This window comes from Protopterus annectens, chromosome 10.part0 (assembly GCF_019279795.1).
Source record: "Protopterus annectens isolate FY-2018-M chromosome 10.part0, PAN1.0, whole genome shotgun sequence".
NCBI lineage: Eukaryota > Metazoa > Chordata > Ceratodontiformes > Protopteridae > Protopterus > Protopterus annectens.
Genome location: NC_056744.1, coordinates 641,533,960 through 641,553,841, shown reverse-complemented (window position 1 = coordinate 641,553,841; position 19,882 = coordinate 641,533,960). Strand labels below are relative to the sequence as shown.

The 19,882-nt window shown below is 34.0% G+C and overlaps 1 protein-coding gene across 1 annotated transcript in view; it reads left to right on the top strand.

The window, feature by feature from the left end:
- LDLRAD1 (low density lipoprotein receptor class A domain containing 1) overlaps nt 1-19,882 on the top strand; it is a 275,292-nt gene that overhangs the window by 175,666 nt on the left and 79,744 nt on the right. The window contains exon 4 of the mRNA XM_044085483.1: nt 325-462. Coding sequence (XP_043941418.1) covers nt 325-462 — 138 coding nt within the window. The remainder of the gene's footprint in view (nt 1-324; nt 463-19,882) is intronic.

The window sequence follows — 19,882 nt, the reverse complement described above, 5'->3', positions numbered from 1 at the left end:
TTTAACTGGTCTCTCAATAATAATGTCTTACATGACTTGACAGTTACTGAGGAGGTATCCAATATTCTAAAGGAGTTCAACACTGACCTTTGTTAGTTAGATGATAGCTGTTTGTTCTGTTTTATTAAAAATACTTTTCAGTGGTAAAAATGTGACTGTCAGACAAGACAAAACTTTAAAACTCTTAAAACATTAATAATGGTTGGATGTTGTGCTTGTGTATGTATTACATGCTTTGTGAGCCATTCATGATGTCGATACATTATAGTGTTATCTTACTCATTAAGAAAAAACAAAAAAATGAATCCCTAATCTATTTTTCAGTAAACCGATACTGTGCAGCTTCAAGCAATCAAGCAGGCTTTCTTTGTGATGACAGAACAACATGCATTGAAGCTTCTGAGCTCTGCAATCGGATAAAGAACTGCCTAAATGGCGAGGATGAAGATGCAGATATTTGCAGTAAGGAAGCATGAACTTATCTCCTTAATGATAAATATTAATTTGCATATTTATGATACTGAAAAACACCATCCATTGCAACATGCAAAATATGTAATTTTGTATTTTGGTATGTCTGTCAAATTCCATCTTTAAGCTATCATTTCAAATGGTTGTGATTCAGGGTCTATATTACCATGTCGACAAGGCTGTTCATCGAATGCTCTTATGTCGATACATGTACACCGAAATACCTAAATGTCAAATGGCCACAAAAGCAATTTTTTTCCCAGGAAAAAAAATCGCTGAGCCAACAAAAAACAAAATAAAGTGATAGACACAATGAAGTGCGGGGCTTTGCTCAGAGATCGCACTACAGTGGAGGAAATGGCAAATTCCCAACAATGGCCCAGTGTTTTTTTTCCTAGGGAAAAAAAATCGCTTTTGTGGCCATTCAACATTTTGGTATTTCAGTGTACATGTGTCAAGATACGGGTGTTCAATGAACAGCCCTGTTGGCATGGTAATATAGACCAGTGATTCAGTGAACATTTTCAACTAATGTATATTTACAATAGTTTTGCTTGGACCTTGTATTAATAAGATGTAATAAAGGGATGGGGTTGCAGTCCTCTTCTCCCAACAATAACCTCTGTTACTGCTTTACATAATTTTGATGAAAACATTTGTGTTAGTCAGAAAGCTCCTAACAGCAGCTCACACATTTTATTAAAATGCTGCCAAAATGCCTGTCAATTAACATAATGTTGGCCATTTTTTCGATGTGAATCATTAAGACATAAGATCAAAAAGGTGAATACAAGATTTAAGTATACGTTTTAACAGTACTGTGGAAAATTCAGCAATATTGTTTTCAAGCAATTGTAGAAACTGGATCGATATCTTCCTCACTGTTTTTTTTATCATCCTTTCTATAGCCAACTGATCCTGATGTTAACCGCTTAAGAGACACAATAAAGAAAAAAAAAAAACATATGCATCAGTAAAATACATAATTCCTTTTTTGCACTATAAGCTGCGCAATTATAAGCTGCAAAACATGCATCTTGATAAAACTAATTACTCTTTTGCCAATTTCGTTTGTACAATATTAGTTACTATATTATGCATTTAATTTTACTTCTACTTTTGACTATTTTAACCACATTTTATAGTTTTATCTATAAAAAGCTGATTTTTTTTTTTGTTAAAATAATCATTTAGCACTGGTATGCTAATCAAACAGAATTCAAAAATGTCATAGAAAGATGAAGGCTATGTCTGTCCATTGCCTAAACATTTTAAAAATCAGCTAACCTTTTTGCTAGGCTAAGTATGGTGGCAAATGTGCAGATGAAGCTGTACAAATTCTTCTTCTTTCATGTTGTACTACCTTCACATAGTTTTACTTAGAGAAGAATGGTGTGTGTTTCCAGCAACATCCATAGTATTTATCTTTGCCTGTGAAGTCCTCATATATCATAATACACACGACTGTTTAGCAGGCCAGGCATTCACTAGGTAGAGTCTGAGACTTAACAGAAACAGTTATGTGATACCATCATGCTTCCTAGATCTTTGTGAAAAAATTTGGAAACCTGTAAGGGGTGGAGCCAGAGCAATGGACATCCAATCAGCTCTCACTACAGTAACAAACACATACAAGGGAGAAGAAACATATAAACAGACAAACACATAAATAAATAAACAAATAAAACAGTTGAAAGTAAAGCAGATGGAAATATAATTAAAGCAGTTCCAGAGAGATATGTTACTCCAATATAGCTTTCAAAGCATACCACATAGCAGGGAGGTAAACTATTCCACGTGATCAAAGCATTGTGTATTGAGACAAACCAGCATTATAACTATTGTGGTGAAAAATGAAAACTAAAGTAATAAACAGGCTGAAATTTGTGCATGCCTTGCACAGGACAATATGTTTGCTAGTGTAAAGCAACACCTCACTAAACAAAGAGATGAGTGAAGTCCTTTGCAACAGCAAATATTCAATCAACAGACCCTAAAAGAGAAATTCAAGTAGTTTTCTGTTCTCACTGTTCAATAAAGAAGAGCATCCGGGATTTGAAGCAGTGCAATGTTATGTAACACTTCTTAAGTAAGCTGTTTAAATTTACATAGACATAGTTTCAAGATTGTTAACAAAACTATGTAATCTTATTAACATTGTCAAATAATCCATTACAATCCATTTTCATGACACAAATATGGAAAAATTGCTATCTGCTTCTTACTAGAGCTGTAACATATTGGCAACTAAAATATATATTCCCAGTGCATCTTTGATTGTTTTTAGCACAATAGAAAGAAGAACAATTTTATTGAATTTCTCAACATTTTAGAGATTCAGAAGTCAGAGTGTACAAAGAAGCATTTTGCAGAGCATTCTGGAAGACTTAAAATATTAAGCTATGATGGAGTAGCACTATGTGGCAAACAGAATGTATGATATGTATTTTCTTTTCAGATTAGAGCCTGCAAAAAACATGCACAAACATTTGTACAGCATTTTATGCAAGTCTAGTGCATGCTTGATGTTTAAGTGGCCTTATATTTTTTGTGACTTAGGAAGTTTAAACAAAATAGTTGATGATTTTTACAGATGCTAACACTACACTGAAAATTGACCAAAGCAATTAAAACCGAAAACAGAAGAAATGATCATTCTATTGGAGAACAGTTTCAAAAATAATGAAATAATGAAATAATGATTATGCTGTAAAGGGTTATATTTTTTTAAGTAAAGGTTTCGAGGAAAAAACTTCAGACTTAGAAACCAGATGCCAGAGAAACAACTGAATCAATAATAGATGACTTGACTCTTATGCAAATAAGTTTTTAACTGGTATTTTGATAATTTTTTTGTGTGTGTGTATGTGGTTGATTAATGTTTGAAAAACAAAAAACAATCCACAGATGGTGTTTACTATTTATTCGTACCAGACAGGCATCTGGTATCTCGGCATATCGCCTTCAAGGATAATTAACATGATGCACCAACATATTTTTATACCAAGTAAACCATTGAAAGCACCTCATCATTGTCCAATTAAATAATTATATACATTAAATGTTAAAGGGACTATTCAAATAATCCTACTACACATCAAAAATATCAAAAATATCAAGATATATCATAACAACATTTATACAGTTGTAATATTTGCCTCCAAATTTAAACTCCTGGGGCATAAAGTACCATAATTTAAAATTAATCTACTTTCCAAACTGTGTAGCCTATACTTTAGGTCACCACCTCTAATATTATAAAGGCTGGTAAGTACACTAAAAAAGAATGTATTATTATTACCCCCCATGAAACCTACAAAAATGTCCTCCCACTGGACTATTAAAATTCTGATTTCTGATATCTCCCATATTTGTGAGAGATGTAAGGTTTGCAAGTTTGTTAAAAATCTGTCAGGTACTTCAACTAATGGTAACAAATTTGAAAACAACAACAGGTTTTCTTGCAATTCGTGCAGAGTTGTGTATATAATAGGCTGTGGATGTAATCCAATAAAATGGTACATTGGTCAAACTAAGAGGGCAGTAAAAGTTAGAATTTTAGAACATTTGGGAGATATCAGAAATCAGAATTTTAATAGTCCAGTGGGAGAACATTTTTGCAGGTTTCATGGGGGGTAATAATAATACATTCTTCTTTAGTGTAATTGCCAACCTTTATAATATTACAGGTGGTGACGATTAATTTTAAATTATGGTACTTTATACCTCAGGGGGTTAAATTTGGAGGTGAATATTACAACTGTATAAATGTTGTTATGCTATATCTTGATATTTTTTATATTTTTGATGTGTAGTAGGATTATTTGAATAGTTCCTTTAACATTTAATGTATATAATTATGTAATTGGAAAATGATGAGGCATTTTCAATGGTTTACTTGGTATAAAAATATGTTGGTGCATCATGTTAATTATCCTTGAAGGCGATATGCTGAGGTACCAGATGCCTGTTTGGTACGAATAAATAGTAAACACCATCTGTGGATTGTTTTTGGTTTTTTATTCTATCAGTATTGTCTAGTTTTTCGTGATTAATGTTTGAGACTGACAAAGTCTTTCTATATAGCAATGGATACTAGACCTTGAGAATGGCACCAAATGTATTTATACCTTAGCTTGTATTTTTTCAAGATGTTCTACAAATACTAAAGACAGGAAAGTATCAATAAAACACTTCCAGAAAAGGGATGCACTAAATACACATATTTCAATTAAATATACTTCTTGAGGTTAATCCAAAAAGATAAAGCCTGTATAAATTAGTAAAAGTTGTAATTAATAAATTTATTACATTTAAACTAAGATTCCTAGTGATGTCTGTGTTTTCTGTAAATACAGTTAATCATTTGGTGGAGACTTTTCAAGATGCCAAGGAAACATTTTAAAAACTACTTCCAGGTATTTTATTACTATAACTTATTTTAAACTATAACTTATTTTAAATCACTATATATTACTATTACTTCAAAATTAGCTAGTGACTAGCAATGATTTTGATTACATGTAGAGGACTGCAAATGTATTGTGTGATCTTACTAATATTTTAAATACATCTTTATGCAATCTGTTATATGCAAACTCTCTCAGCAAAAAGGGAAAAGGAACATCATATAATTCAAAGAGGGTGGCAATACTGTGTCAGCATACTTGTGTCCTAAGGAATATACATGAAGAGCAGGAAGCAACAGTTAGAATTGAATATGGAATAATTGACTAGTTCAAGATTGGGAAGGTAGTTGAATGCTGTATTAGACAAATTATATGCTGGAGTCAAAATGACAAGAATAAATGCTAACAACATCAGATGTGCAGATGATACCACTCTGATGGTTGAAAGTGAAAAGGAATTGCAGAGTCTGTTGATGAAGGTGAACTTAGAAATCACAAATGTTGGCCTGCCGCTCAATATCAAAAAACTAAAATTTGGTCATCTTGCCTTACCAAATTTTTATGGATAGATGGGGAAGATGTGGAGACAGTGACATATTTTGTGTGGGCTGATAGCTCTGTGTAAAAGGTAATTCACACCAACCTTGAAATTAAATATGTTTACTTCTTGGTAGGAAAGATATGGCAAATGTGGATTGAGATTTTAAAGAGCAATAACATCACATTGTCAACACAGGTCCATATAGACAAAACTACTGGCTCTCCAGTCTTAACATATGGTTTCGAGAGGTTGTGCACTACACAAGTGAGATGTTGGAGAAAACATTTGAGAATTCTTTTTTGTGTTAAAAGTTCATATTAATTGATTCTTAAGGAAAAATAAACCCAGTATGTTTAGTAGAAATCCTGATAGTAAAATTAAACTCATACACTTTGGTGATATAATTTGAAGACAGGATTCACTAGAGAAGACATTAATGCTAGAAAAGATCAAATGCCAAAAGGGGGCAGTAGAAAAGCTAATAGGGATATGTACGATTACTGAACTAGTGACTGAATTTGCAAGAACTCAAAAGTAATTGTTGAGATGGCTTTTTATCATACGGAAACATGTAAACATAAGCCAATTTTAATAACTGGCAACAAGTAGTTATCTGATCACAAATCGAAGAGCTATAATGAAGAATAGTAAGATCTTCATGGTTACATTTTAAATGTACATCATCAATAAAACATTTGCAAATTAAGGTATAATTTAATTTCCTAATTTGAGAAAATGGTCCATAAATTTCAGAAGAAAACATAATACTTCTAAATGTGGTTAGCAAAGTAGGCTACAGAACTTAAATTCTACATTACCCTACTTCTAATGGTTGGCTAGTGATGTCTGTGTTTTCTGTAAATACAGTTAATCATTTGGTGAAGACTTTTCAAGATGCCAAGGAAACTTGTTGCCAGTTATTAAAATTGGCTTATGTTTACATGTTTCCGTATGATAAAAAGCCACAAATAAAATAAAATAAAATAAAAATAAAATATTAAAAGCCAGTAATTAGAATACTCTTTGTAAATACAATTTAAAATAAAATGAAATATGTTTACTACTTTATGTTTATATTATACTCTACTGGGACAGAACCATTCTTTAATGACATGACAAATAGTCGCATGAGATACTTCAATTGTTCTAACCAGATAATTTTCATGTAGCCTTCTCAATAGAGAGAAACAAGTAATATCATTTTAAAATACAAATTAAACTCTTCTCTGTAACATATATTCTTTAATTACCACAAATAAGATTAAATCTATTTAATATATTTTTAAAATATCCCAGGTGAATAGCATAATTTTAAGTAAAACAAACATAAATCTATACAAAATAAGTTCCTTTCTGATGTTTTAGTCTTTCTTTGATGCAATACTCAGTTATCTTTCCTGTAAGCCAACCTCACTAGCCAACCATTAGAAGTAGGGTAATGTAGAATTTAAGTTCTGTAGCCTACTTTGCTAACATCTTCAAACTTTAATAAACAGAAAATTCTATCACTATCACAAAATATATAAACAGTTTTTTTGCATTATATTGCTAATAATCCAATGTCTATCATTTATTATTACATTTCCATGAAAAGACTTGATTTTATAACTCCTGAAATAGACAATCAATAATTAACAAAAGAAACAAGACATTTCTAAATTACAATAAATTACAAAAACTTGATATTAAGCTTTGTATCTGTTAATACCATTAATAAATAAAACATATTACTTTGGTGCCTATTTAAGTAATATTTGCCACTTAAACACTATTTTCACACATCTCACATGACTTTATAATCACTAGTTTAGTGAAAAAATATAAGATTTCTGGAGAGCAATAATCAGTATTCAGGATATTTTTCAATGGAACCACTTAGGTGAAGACAGAAGTTTACTGTTTGGTAGATATTTTAATCTGAGTTTGAAACTTTATCTTTTATTGCACATTCAATTCCAGGAAGTCTCAAGAAATTCAAATTTAAAGTTAAAAATATGGTTATTCTCTTCCTATATTTGTTCTAAGCCCATTCAGTAAATGGCACTGAAACAGACAATGCTGTTCAGTTTATATCACATACTTTTCAGTATGCTAACTAGTTATTACATAGTACTGATACAGTAATATCACTAAATGTAAAGTTTTTTTAATTACAAAAATCAAATATCAATATATACATCTCATTATCTCACACAAGGTTTGTTGTTTATTCATTTAGTCATGTCTGACTCTGTGACATCAAGGAAGTTAGCACACCAGAGCAAGAAACATTAACTGAAAGAATTATAAACTTTTTTTGCAAAATGTTCTGTTTTTCAGTTATAAAAAATTGCAGATATAGTTAAGTTACTTAATCTTCCTAATATGACATAAGATGGCATATTATGTGAGTCATTGTGCCATGAGATAATAGATAAAATGATAATTGTCAATGCATTGTCTATATAAACTATGTAAGATGTATTCGGGGATGGGTCTGGTATAATGGTTAAGGTGTTTACCTCACAGTCACAAGGTACAGGGTTGGATTTCACACCTTTGAAAGGGGAACTGGCTAAGCTTAAAATGGTTCACAAGAGCCACTAGCCTAATACTTATCTATGAACCTATAAATTGAATTGTTTCCATAAGGTTGAGCTATGACACAAACTTTGGTTACACTGTTTAAAAAGTAGTGATAGTAGTCATTTTACTACCTTACATTGTAGTAATAAATTATATACCAAAATTAAGGGACTGCTTGATGTCATAGATTTATTAGTGTAAATATTGCATAGGCTGTGTACTATTTAATTACTTCAAAGGTATAAATAAATTGATAAAAGGCATGTTATTTTGTTAGAAGTTTTCATTTATATTTTTCTTTAGTGTTTTAGACTTGCATTTTCACCTAAATGTGCATCTTCTTGTTGAAACAAGTTTTTGTCTTCTAAATACTAATAAGAAAAAGTACCTAAAGTGTAATGCTCCAGGATACAGTATAAGTAGTATGTCTTCTTTCTGGTACATGATTCAAGAGATGTAGTTCCCAACTCTATGAATGCACATGCAGGGGAGTAAAACTCATCATAGAACAATATCATACACTAAGTGCAGCTTCTGTTATCTTGTCATTAGTCCTTGTCAGACAGCTTTATAAATAATGTCATCTACAAATGGCTGCAGATTACCATACTAAAGTAGTTAAATTGTCAGTCTGGGTTTTGTCAAAAGCCATTTCTCAACATATTACAAACATTTTAAACAGACATGCAGTAATAAACATGAACAGAACATTAACTAATATGCATTAACAATTACATATGCATTTGATAACTAGATTACATTCATATGAAATAAAGGCAACTATTTAGTATTTGAAGAGGTATATTAGTGAGATTTTCAAATATATAATAGATCATATAATTAATGTTTAGAAATTGAAAGATATGGAGGTGAAGAAAGGAACTAGGTAGTTATATTAAAAGTATAGAGGGGTAAAACTATTCTGGTATTGGTGAAGACTGGCTGTAGGGCATAGGATTCTGAATGAAGAGAAATTATTTTATTGATATGGTAAGCTGAAGATCATAGTGGCATTTATGCTGGAGATGTACAAGAACAGATCCATTGATTTTATAGGTGAAGTTTTAATTGTGTTTTACATTCTGAATGGATTTCAGTGGCTACACAATCTGAACATAGAGAGTTGCCTGCAGTATTAGATGATTTGGTTATGGTGATTAGTGATTTTTTTTTAGAGCATAAAATTATATTAGGAAGTAGTGCTGTATTGTGTTATTAATGGCTGGTGATTTTTCTGGTTTATAGAGAAGTCTGTATGTTGTGGTCAGCTGGGAAAGAGCTGATGTGGTAGTTCTAACCAGATTTATTCTCTGATGGCTAGGCAGTGATGTGTTCTGTCTTTAATGTTTACTGCAAATTTGGCTATTATTATAGTATTGTTCAAGTTTGGAGAGTTCTGAGATATGAAGGTTATTGAAGATTGTGGCAGCACAGAGTAGAAATGACAGTAAGAACGTAGAGGCAATACATCTTCTGACTATGAGATTTTAGTAGGTTTTTACTATGTCTGATGTACATAGTTTTTTGATTTTTTTAACCATGTACTTTATATAGTGGTCAAATTTCAGCTGGTCTTCTATGATGACACCCATTAATTTTGTGTGGTTTACTTGTTCTATCAGGGTGCTGTTGGCAGAAACAATAGTGAATAGTACTGTTTTGGTAAAGATGTATTTTAGGATAATGAGCAATAATTTATGCCTTTAGGCTTTATAAAGTTTAGTTGTAATACATATTAAGAGTGCCAGACATTGTTACAAGCAAAGATTGAGCACCACTCAACATATGTTTTGTACAAGGGTCAGAGAGTCATGGAAGTGCTACAGTTCCAAACAGGGATGTATGTTTCACTAGATATGGCAGACTGTGTTGTTATTGAGATCTCCATGTGACCAGTCCTCGAATGCTCTTCTTTCTTCCTCAGACTCTTCCTCCTTTGCCTGTTTTTTTTTGTTGAAATGTAATTGGTGTCAACATGAGTCTTGACTGGAGATGGTAAGACAGGAAATGATCCATCCAAGTCAGTGGAATCCTGTATATTATTAATCAGATCTTATTTGTCATCCTTCTGTCCATAAAAAACTTGCCCATGTTTAAAGTCATATGCATCACATTTAAGTTTCTGCTGTTTGATAGAAACCAATTATTGGTTAAAGGTAGAGACACCATCAAGCATATAACTGAAATGTTTTAAATGTTGTGGAAATAACACATTTTCTCTTACCTTCATATTTAAAGAGGCTGTTGTAGTTAAATAATCATTTCTATAGATGCAAAAAAAACCTCATTCATTAAACACATATAGTACATCCCCAGTTATTTGTTGGTTTATACCAACAGCTACTGCTTCTTTAACTGAAACTTTAACTGATGTACACCTTTTTACCAGGTGTCTAAATTTGTCTCTGTTATTTCAAGAAGCGAGTACTAATGGTAGCAACATTCAGACTTTTAAGAAACCTAATACCTTCATTCTGGTATCTAATCCAGTTGTGGGACTATTTGAAAAAAAACCCTTATTAAGGACATTTATGAAATATTTTTGGTGAGAATAGAGACTATAGTGATAATGTATCTTTTGACTTGTGTCATCCATTAACTGGACTGATTAACAGTGAATCCCTTGTAATTAAGAATGCCAGTAAGGGGAGCGCTGCTGTTGTGATTGATTCTGATTTTTATATGGAATCAATTAATCAGTTATTAGGGGATATAAATACATATTACGAAATCACTAGAATGCAGGTTGAAATGATAAAATTGTTAGTATGGATATATAGGAGCTACATCTAAATGGTGGGCAATCAAGCGAATTGTTGAATTATTTTATGTATCACATTCCATAATTCCTGAGTATTATGGGCTACATAAAATACATAAAGACTTGTTACATCTACCTTTTAGATATATTGCCTTGTCACAGGGATAACTCATTGAATCAATTTCTGTATATTTGGAAGAGAGTTTAAAAGGACTATTACCAATGATGCCTAGTTTTATAAAAGATAGTAATGATTTTAAGGCAATTATATCAATTATTATTTATTTATTTATGGTTTGTTTGCCAGGATAGTCCATTGGGCCACGAGGAGCCCATTTTCAATGGAGTCCTGGGGAGAAAAGCTCCAGAAAATTACAAATTACAGATTTAACATAAGAGTAAGTTATTAGAGAAATGTAATGTGCACAAATGAAGCAAAATTAAACAAATAGAAAAACACATATTAGTAGAGTGCACATATTAGTACAATGCAATAAGAGTAATATTTACAAACAGTCAAAGTTTTTAACAGTTTAACATATTAGCACAATGCAATAACAGAAACAGTCTAAATTTATTTATTAATTTATTTATTGCAGTTGGTTTGCCAGGATGGTCCATTGGGACAATAACAACCTGTTTTCAATGGAGTCCTGGGGAGAAAAGCTCCAATCAAGACAATACTATCGTCAGAGTTATAGGTTACATAGTAATGTAGAAGTACAGATTAAATCATAGCATTTAAAGGTACAATTCACGAAATATCGCAATAAATGTTATAAACATAAGTAAATATTTACAAATATACATGTCCCCACTGTAGAAATATAATAGCAGGATAATGAGTACATGGGGTGCTAGAGGGTGCAAGTAGGGAAGAGAGATAGGGGAGAAATGAACCTAGAGGGGAGGAGTTGGGAGAAAAAGGGAGAAGAAAGGGAGGAGAGGAGGTGGATGGATGAGGAAGAGATGGAAGAGGAGAATGGGGAGGGAGGAGGAGGAGAAGAGCAGGGAGGGAGGAATAGGCAGAAAAAGTTATGTGGGGTGGGAGCAGGAGCATTCCAGAGGGATATTAGATGGGAGTTATGTAAGGTTTTGAAAGTAGAGTGTCTAGCGGTGGTAGGATGGATGGTGGCAGGGAGTTCCACTGGTGTGCTAAGGCAAAGGATAGGAGATTTTTTGCCTGGAGGATGGGCAGATTTATGCAATTCAATCAGATTCTGATTGTTAGATCTTAACAGTCTGTCTGGAAGGTGGAAGACAGGGAGGGGCAGAGGGAGGGACTGAAGATACGTTTGTGGGCATGAATGAGTTGAATGTAGGTGAGATGATTAGGTAGCTCTATCCAGTTTAGCTTATGAAGGGCAATACAGTGATGGGTAGATGATTTGTGGTTTGAGGCAAACCTGGCAATTTTATTATAACAGGAAGAAAGTTTTGACTTAAGAGAGGATTGTGGGTTATTAAGGAATGAGGCACCACATAGGAGAGAAGGGATGAGGTATGTGGTAGAAAGAGTGAACTTGGTAGAGGGAGTGAGGTAGTGATTTTGGCGGTAGAGCATACTCAGTTTCTGATGTTTTTTTTTTATATTTATTTGTAGGTGGGTGTTGAACTTAAACTGGTCATCAATGAGGACCCCTAATAGTTTAGCCTCAGGTACTAATTTGAGGGAAGTATTGTTCAGGCTAGTGATGGAGAGTGAGTTTTTGTCTATGGTGGATGTTTTAGAAGGGATAAATATCATAAGTTTAGTTTTTTGAAGCACTGAGTGCTAGGTGGTTATCTAACATCCACTGTTCAGTGATAGGGAAAGCGTGTTGGGTTAGTTTTATGAGGGTGGAGGTGGAGATGGCAGAAAAGATGATAGTGGAATCATCTACGTATTGAATGAGTTTTGCATGAGGGATTGAATGGTGGAAATCATTAATGAAAATACTGAATAGAAGGTGACCTAGTATTGAACCCTGTGGTATGTCTGTGGGGGTGTTAAGGAATGAGGAGGTAGCTTTTTCCATTTCACTGCTTGTTGCCTATTAGAGAGGTAACTGGTAAACCAGTTAAGAGAGGAGAGGTATAGATTTAGACTAGAGAGCTTAGTTAGAAAAAGGTTATGCAAGATGGTATTAAAGGCCTTTGAGATGTCTAGGAGGATGGTAGATACAAAGCAGCCAGAGTCGCGGGATTTGTTAACAGTTTCAAGGAAGGAGAGAAAAGCAGTGGTAGTGCTGTGGCTTGGTCTAAATCCATGTTGTGTGGGGGTTAGTAAGTTATTGTCTATAAGATAGGGTAGAAGTTGTAGGTGAATACATTTTTCAAACATTTTAGAGCTAGGGGATAGGATGGCGATGGGCCTTAAGTTTGGAATATTGTTATTGTTGCCTCCTTTGTGTAGGGGAATAATAAAGGCCTTTTTCCAAAGCTGGGGTATGTAGCCTTCTTGGATTGAGCAATTTATTAGGCCACAGATGGGGAGGGTGATGGCTTTGGCAGCTATCTTTAGAAAGTAGGAGTGTATGTTATCAGGGGTATTGGAGCAAGGTTTTCATTTCTGGAGAAGTTATTTTTATAGTAGACACCGGAATAGGTTTTATAGAGAAAGGAGGAAATTGGGAGGTGGTGATGTTTGGGGAGGAGCAGGTAGGGGGAAGTAAAAGAGAGGATGTAGAGTTGTTAGTGAAGGATGATGTTAGTTTGGCAACTGAGTTGATGAAGAAATAATTAAATTGGGTGGCAAAATCCATGTCTGAGACATCTGGATCGGGGCAATGGTTTTCTTTTTTACCGGGGTTGAGGAGGGAGGAGTAAGGAGAAATAAGCTTTGCAGTCTGCTATAATAAGCTTTTTGACTTTGTTGCAAAGTGGTTTATATTCATTAAGGGTGATGAGAGTTTTATTTTTCTGGTGGCATTTCCAAGCTTTGTCTCTTAGGTGCATGGCAACTAGTGTATCCTTGGTTAACCAAGGGGCAGTTTTACTTTGTATTCTTTTTTTTTAGTGGGGCAAAGGTATCTAAGAGGTTTAAGAATATTGCGTTAAAGTAAGTAACTGCATCTTCCAGGGGGAGAGTTTTTAGAGGGTTACAATTTGTGGATTTTAGTGAGTTTGAGAAGGTATTGGGACTGAAGTTTTTAGGGAACATATGGAGATATAGTTGTGTGAAAGTTGTAGGGGAGAGGGAAGATGATGAGCAAAGGTGGGGAAGTGATCACAAAGACATTCGGGAAGGCTGCCACTGTCAGAGATGTTGTGAGGGTGAGAGACTAAGATCCAGTCTAGGGTACTGCCTGAGGAGTAGTCTTTGGAAGGTATAGTAGTGGAACTTATTAGCTGAGTAAAATTATAGAGGTTTATATTTAGGGAGTTTGTTGGGGATTGAATGCTTGTCCAGTTAATGTTGACTCAATGCAGAATCATGGTCTCATTGCATATGTTGGTGGAGAACCAGGAGAGAATATCTTCGAGAACTGGGATATTATCTCCAGGAGGAATATAAAGGGAGGCTATACATGCATGTTTGTAGCTATTTCATTTTTTAACAGTTATGCTAATTCATGCAGTTAATTTCTAGGCTACTGAATTGTACCATTCTAGGAGTTATGCTAATTCCTAGAGTTTATTAGGGGTACTAAACAATGGGAGGCTATTGTGAATTATAGCTTATAGAGAGTAGCTTTAGTGTAGGGAAATTATGTGGGGTGGGAACAAGAGCATTTCCATAGTGAAGTTAGGTGTGTGTGAAGTAAGATTTTGAATGAATAGAAGCTGCTGGTGGTACGGATGAGAGGTGGGAGGGAATTCCAATGGCATGCTAGAGAGAAGAACATTAGATGTTTGCCTGGTGGATGGGCAGGTTTATGCAGTTCAATTAGATTTTGGGAATTAGATCTCAAAAGTCTATTTGCTTGGTGCATTTTAAAGGTGGTAGCAAGAGAGGGACAGAGAGAGGGGGTAAAAATAAATTTGTGTGCTTGGACACGTTGAATATAGATGAGTTAATTGGACAGCTCAAGCCAATTCAGTTGGTGTAGGGTAGTGCAATGATGGGAAGTGGATCTATGGCCAGTTGCAAATTATGTTATTTTATTATAGCAAGAGGAGATTTTAGTCTTGAGGGAGGATTGCAGGTTAGTAAGGATAGAGACACCATATAGGAGGGAAGGGATAAGGTAAGTGTTGGCGAGGGTGGGCCTAATGGAGGGAGAGATGTAACGGTTGTGGCAGTAAAGCATGCCTATTTTTTTGTGGTTTTTTTATATTTACTTGTAGATGATTATCAGACTTTAGCTGGTCACTGATCAGGACTCCTAGTAGTTTAGCATTATAGACTATTTCGAGAAGAGTATTATTTTGACTGGTGACTGAGAATGAAGTTTTATCTAGGGTGGTGGTTTTGGAAGCAGTAAATATCATGAGTTTAGTTTTAGTAGCATTGAGTGCTAGATGGTTGGCCATCATCCATTGCTCAGTGGAGGAGAAGGCATTTTGGGTTAATTTAACCAGGGTGGGTATAGAAGAGGCAGAGCAGATTATTGTTGAATGGTTGGCATATTGGACAAGGTTGGCATTTGGGATAGCTTGGTAGAAATCATTTATGAATATATTGAATAGAAGGGGCCTAAAATTGAACCTTGGGGCCACCTGTGGGAGTATCGAGAAAAGGGGAGGTGGCTTTTTTCCATCTGACTGCTTGTTGCCTGTTTGAGAGGAAACTGGTAAACCAGGTAATAGAGGAGTGGAATAGATTTAGTTTGGAGAGTTTAGTGAAAAGAAGGTTATGATAGTATCAAATGCCTTAGAGAGGTCAAGGAGGAGAGTGGACATGATGTGGCTAGTGTCACGGGCTTTATTAACTGTTTCTAGGAAGGAGAGCTGTGGTAGTGCTGTGGCTGAGTCTGAAACCATGTTGAGTAGGGAGTTAGAAGTTGGTTGTTTATGAGGTAAGGTAGAAGTTGTAGATGGATGCATTTTTCGAGAAGTTTAGAAATGGGGGAGGTAAGATAGCGATAGGTCAAAAGTTTGTGATATTATTGTTATTACCACCTTTATGGAGTGGAATAATAAAGGCCTTTTTCCAGAGTTGGGAAACTGGACATTCAGCAATAGATCGATTTATAAGAATGCAGATGGGAAGAGCTATGCCTTCTGTGGCAACTTTTAATAAATATGAGGGTATATCATCATGGGCATTGAAGCCAGGTTTCAATGTTAGTAGAAGTTTTTTTATGATGGCTATAGGGATGGGATTGAAGGAGAAAGGAGGAGGTTAGGAGCACTAGATGCTAAGGGAGGGAGCAATAGGTGGAATTAAGGGTGGGGTAGCCAAATGGGAAGTGAATGATGATGTAAGTTTACTTATGGAAGCGATAAAGAAAGTGTTAAATTGAGGAGCTAAGTCCAAGTCAGAGGCATCTGGATCAGGGCAGGGGTTTTCTTTTTTGCCTGGGATTGAGAAGGGAGGAGATTCCATGCCAGACTTTTTTGGGGTTGGTGTTATGGTTGGTTTGGAGTGTAGAGAAGTAGGCTTTGTGGTCTGAGATAATACGTTTTTTTTACTTTGTTACAAAGTGTATTAAATTCATTAAGGGTGGTGACAGTTTTATTTTTGGAGTAGCGTTTCCAGGCTTTATCCTGAAATCACATGGCTAGTAAGGTATTTTTGGTTAGCCAAAGTACAGGATTGCTTCTTATGCATTTTGTTTTCAGAGGGGCAAAGGAGTCAAGCAAGTTGAGGAAAGTTGAGTTAATGTAGGTAACAGCATTTTCTAAGGGAAGGGTTTTTAGTGGGTTTCAGTTTATTTTTTTTCATGCATTTGAGAATGTGCTAGGATTAAAGTTTTTTTAGACAGCGAGTGAAGGTGTAGGTATGAGTTAGTTGTATGGAGGAGGTAAGACGGTGGGCAAAAGTGGGGAAGTGGTTGCCTAATGGGTTGAACAGAGTGCCACTATCAGAGATGTAATGTGGATGAGAAAGTAGAATCCAGTCCAGGGTGCTTCCAGTAAGGAAGTTCTTGGAAGGCATAGTTGTTGAGTTAATAAGCTGAGTGAAGTTATACAAGTTTATATTAAGTGAGTTTGTAGGAGATTGAATTGTAGATCAGTTAATATTAACATCACCCAGGATTATAGTTTCATTAGTGATGTTGTTAGAGAACCAAGAACGAATATCTTCAAGGGTTGAGATATTGTCTCCAGGAGGGATATAAAGGGAGACTATTCATATAAGTTTATGTTTGTTTATATGAAGTAGGGCTGGAATTAGGTCTGCCTTGCCAAATCTGGGAATAGGTTTCGTACAGGGGTAACTAAGTTGGGTGGTGTTAGTTCAGAGTCTTTTATATGGGGTTTGAGTCAGGTTTCTGAGATGGTCAGAATATTGGGTTGGATATGGAGAAGCCAGGCATGGAGGTTAGGAATTTTGTTGCACATGCTCTGAGCATTTAGAGCTGAGAAACAGTTGTGGGAGTTACCAGTTGTGGGAGAAGGATGGGATTGGGAGGTTGAGATGTATGGGGGAGAAGGGCCAGGGTTTGGGTGAATGTCGCCAGAGAGAAGGATAGAGAGGAGATGGCAGAAGAGGTATTTGAGTTGCTTGGTATGTAATCTATGCTTTATGGGGATGTGGCTAATATAAATGTGAGTAGAGTTTTTGGAGTTAAGTAAGAGTTTGTAGGTGAAGAGCATACTATTATTGAAGGGGTAGAGACTGGGTGATATGCAGGTTGAAGAATATGTGTGCATCATGGACATTGGGTTAGTTGCATGAAATGGGAGTAGCTGATTTGCACTGAGAGGTTGGGTGAGATAGGTTATGTAAGATAATGGTATATGGTATATGGGAAAGCATAATCAATATGATTATTTCTAGATGGTAACTCATTATTTACAGTTATCCAAATAATAGTACAGACACTGTTATAAATTTTTAACAATTAAAACTGATAAGGACAACACTTTTATTAACAATATTTTCAATTCAATTTATTGGACATTGTATTAACAGACAATGTATTGACATTTCAAGAAAATTTTTTTTCTACAAAAGCAGGGGGTTGCAATGGTCACCTCAATGGCCAATACATATGCTAATTTGGCTATGTAAATGTGGGAGAATGACGTTATTATGAATGCCAATAGGTATACACACAATGTGTTGCTATATAAGAGGTTTGTTGATGATATATTTATGCTATGGAATGGTACTATGCACAAGCTAGATTGTTATACTGAATATTTGACTAGTACTGCGGATTTTTTCTATTTTAAAATGACAGTTTCTAAGACTAAAACTGAGTTTCTGCATGGTGCCATAAGTAAAACAGAAAATAGTAAATTAAATGCATCCACATTTAATAAAAATGTTAAAATAAATATTTATTTACATTGACAAAGCATGCACCTGATATTTATGTTTAAAAATAAAGTAAAGGGACAAATGGTGAGGATGAATAGACTTAATATGGATGATGGGATGTTTACAAAAGAACTTGAAGAGATGGGACAGGATTTTATACAGAGACAATATTTTATGGATGAAATACAGAAAGTAAACAATGCTGTAATATCTAAAAGAAATGATGGTAATGGTCCCATATTTTCAGATAAGGTACCAATAGATCAATATGTGAATAAGATAAATATTATGTGATATACTCTAACATATAATACTATGAGTTATCAAATATAAGATATAATTAAGAAATATTAGTATACATTGGCTAGTTTACCTAAGTTGTTGTACATTATATCATTTAGTCCCCCGTTTGGTTATAGAAGAATTTAGAACTTAAAATAAATTTTGTGTTACAAGGAACAGTATAAATTAAAGAATGTGATAGAGAGTCAAAAGGAAGGCATCTGGCTATGATATAAATGTAGTGGAAGTAAATCTATTTACCTGTCTAACAGATTTAAACATCCTTTAACTGGGAAATATTTTGCCCTATCAAATTATGCTAATTGTGATTGTGAAAATATTTTATATCCATATCTGTATCTATATCTACATATTTATCTATATCTATATATCTATATATATTTCCCCTACATTTTTGTTGGAAAAACTAATAGGAAATATAAAGAGAGGATATCTCAGCATATGTCTGATATTAGAAGCCAAAATGAAACAAATGCATTGTATAAGCATATAAGAAAGGAGAGTGATTCACACTGTTGTAGATTTGCAGTTTTACAAAATATTAGATGCAGTCTATATAGAGTGGACATTGTCACCACTAAAGAGAAAGAGGAATTCAAATGGATTTGTAACATTAAGGCAGATACGTATCCTGGATTAAATTAGAACATTTCAATCACAGCATTAAAATGTAGATGTGTTAAATATTTTATTTGTTCCTTTTATCATGCAATTGTTATTTGAATTTTGATATAAATGCAATTTTTATTATGTTTTTATTGCCTGAAGAAACACTTTTTGTGTGAAAGCCTGAAGCTTGTGTTTTAATAAAGTTGAGTGACATTACTAGAGACAGAACATTGTTTTGCTTTGCTTTATATTCCCAACAGGAAGTACATTTTCACAATTTACAAACATATGTATGCAATCTGCTTTAACTGATTTATGACATCTCCAACAGATTGAATTGTCAGATTTTTTAAGTTAAATATTATATAAGAAATTATAAACATTCTGCATAAATATTTCCACGTGTATATTTTCCATTAGAGACTGGTTGATAAAATAATTGATTTTAATAATATGCTTTCCTCAATAACCAACTGAGCTAAATCGCTTCTTTCCAAGAAATTCCAATAATTATCAAAAATATTAATACTAAGAGAAATTAACTAATATAACTTAGATAAACATCCTTTACTTGTAAGATTTCCTTCAACAATAGAAATCATGAGCTTATAACATTGTGGTTGATTTTTCTGTTCTACCTTATTCAGTAATAAAAATATTTAGTTTTCCCTTACTCTATTTAACAGTAATCTATGTGAAGTGTTACATTTACAATTATTTAAAACTTTGTCTAGATAAATGGCCTCTTCTTTATCTATACAATTGTGCCACATTACTAAATTACTATTTTTCAATATTTCCGTATCTTTAAGATGATGATTTTAATACAATAGAAATCATGAGCTTATAACATTGTGGTTGATTTTTCT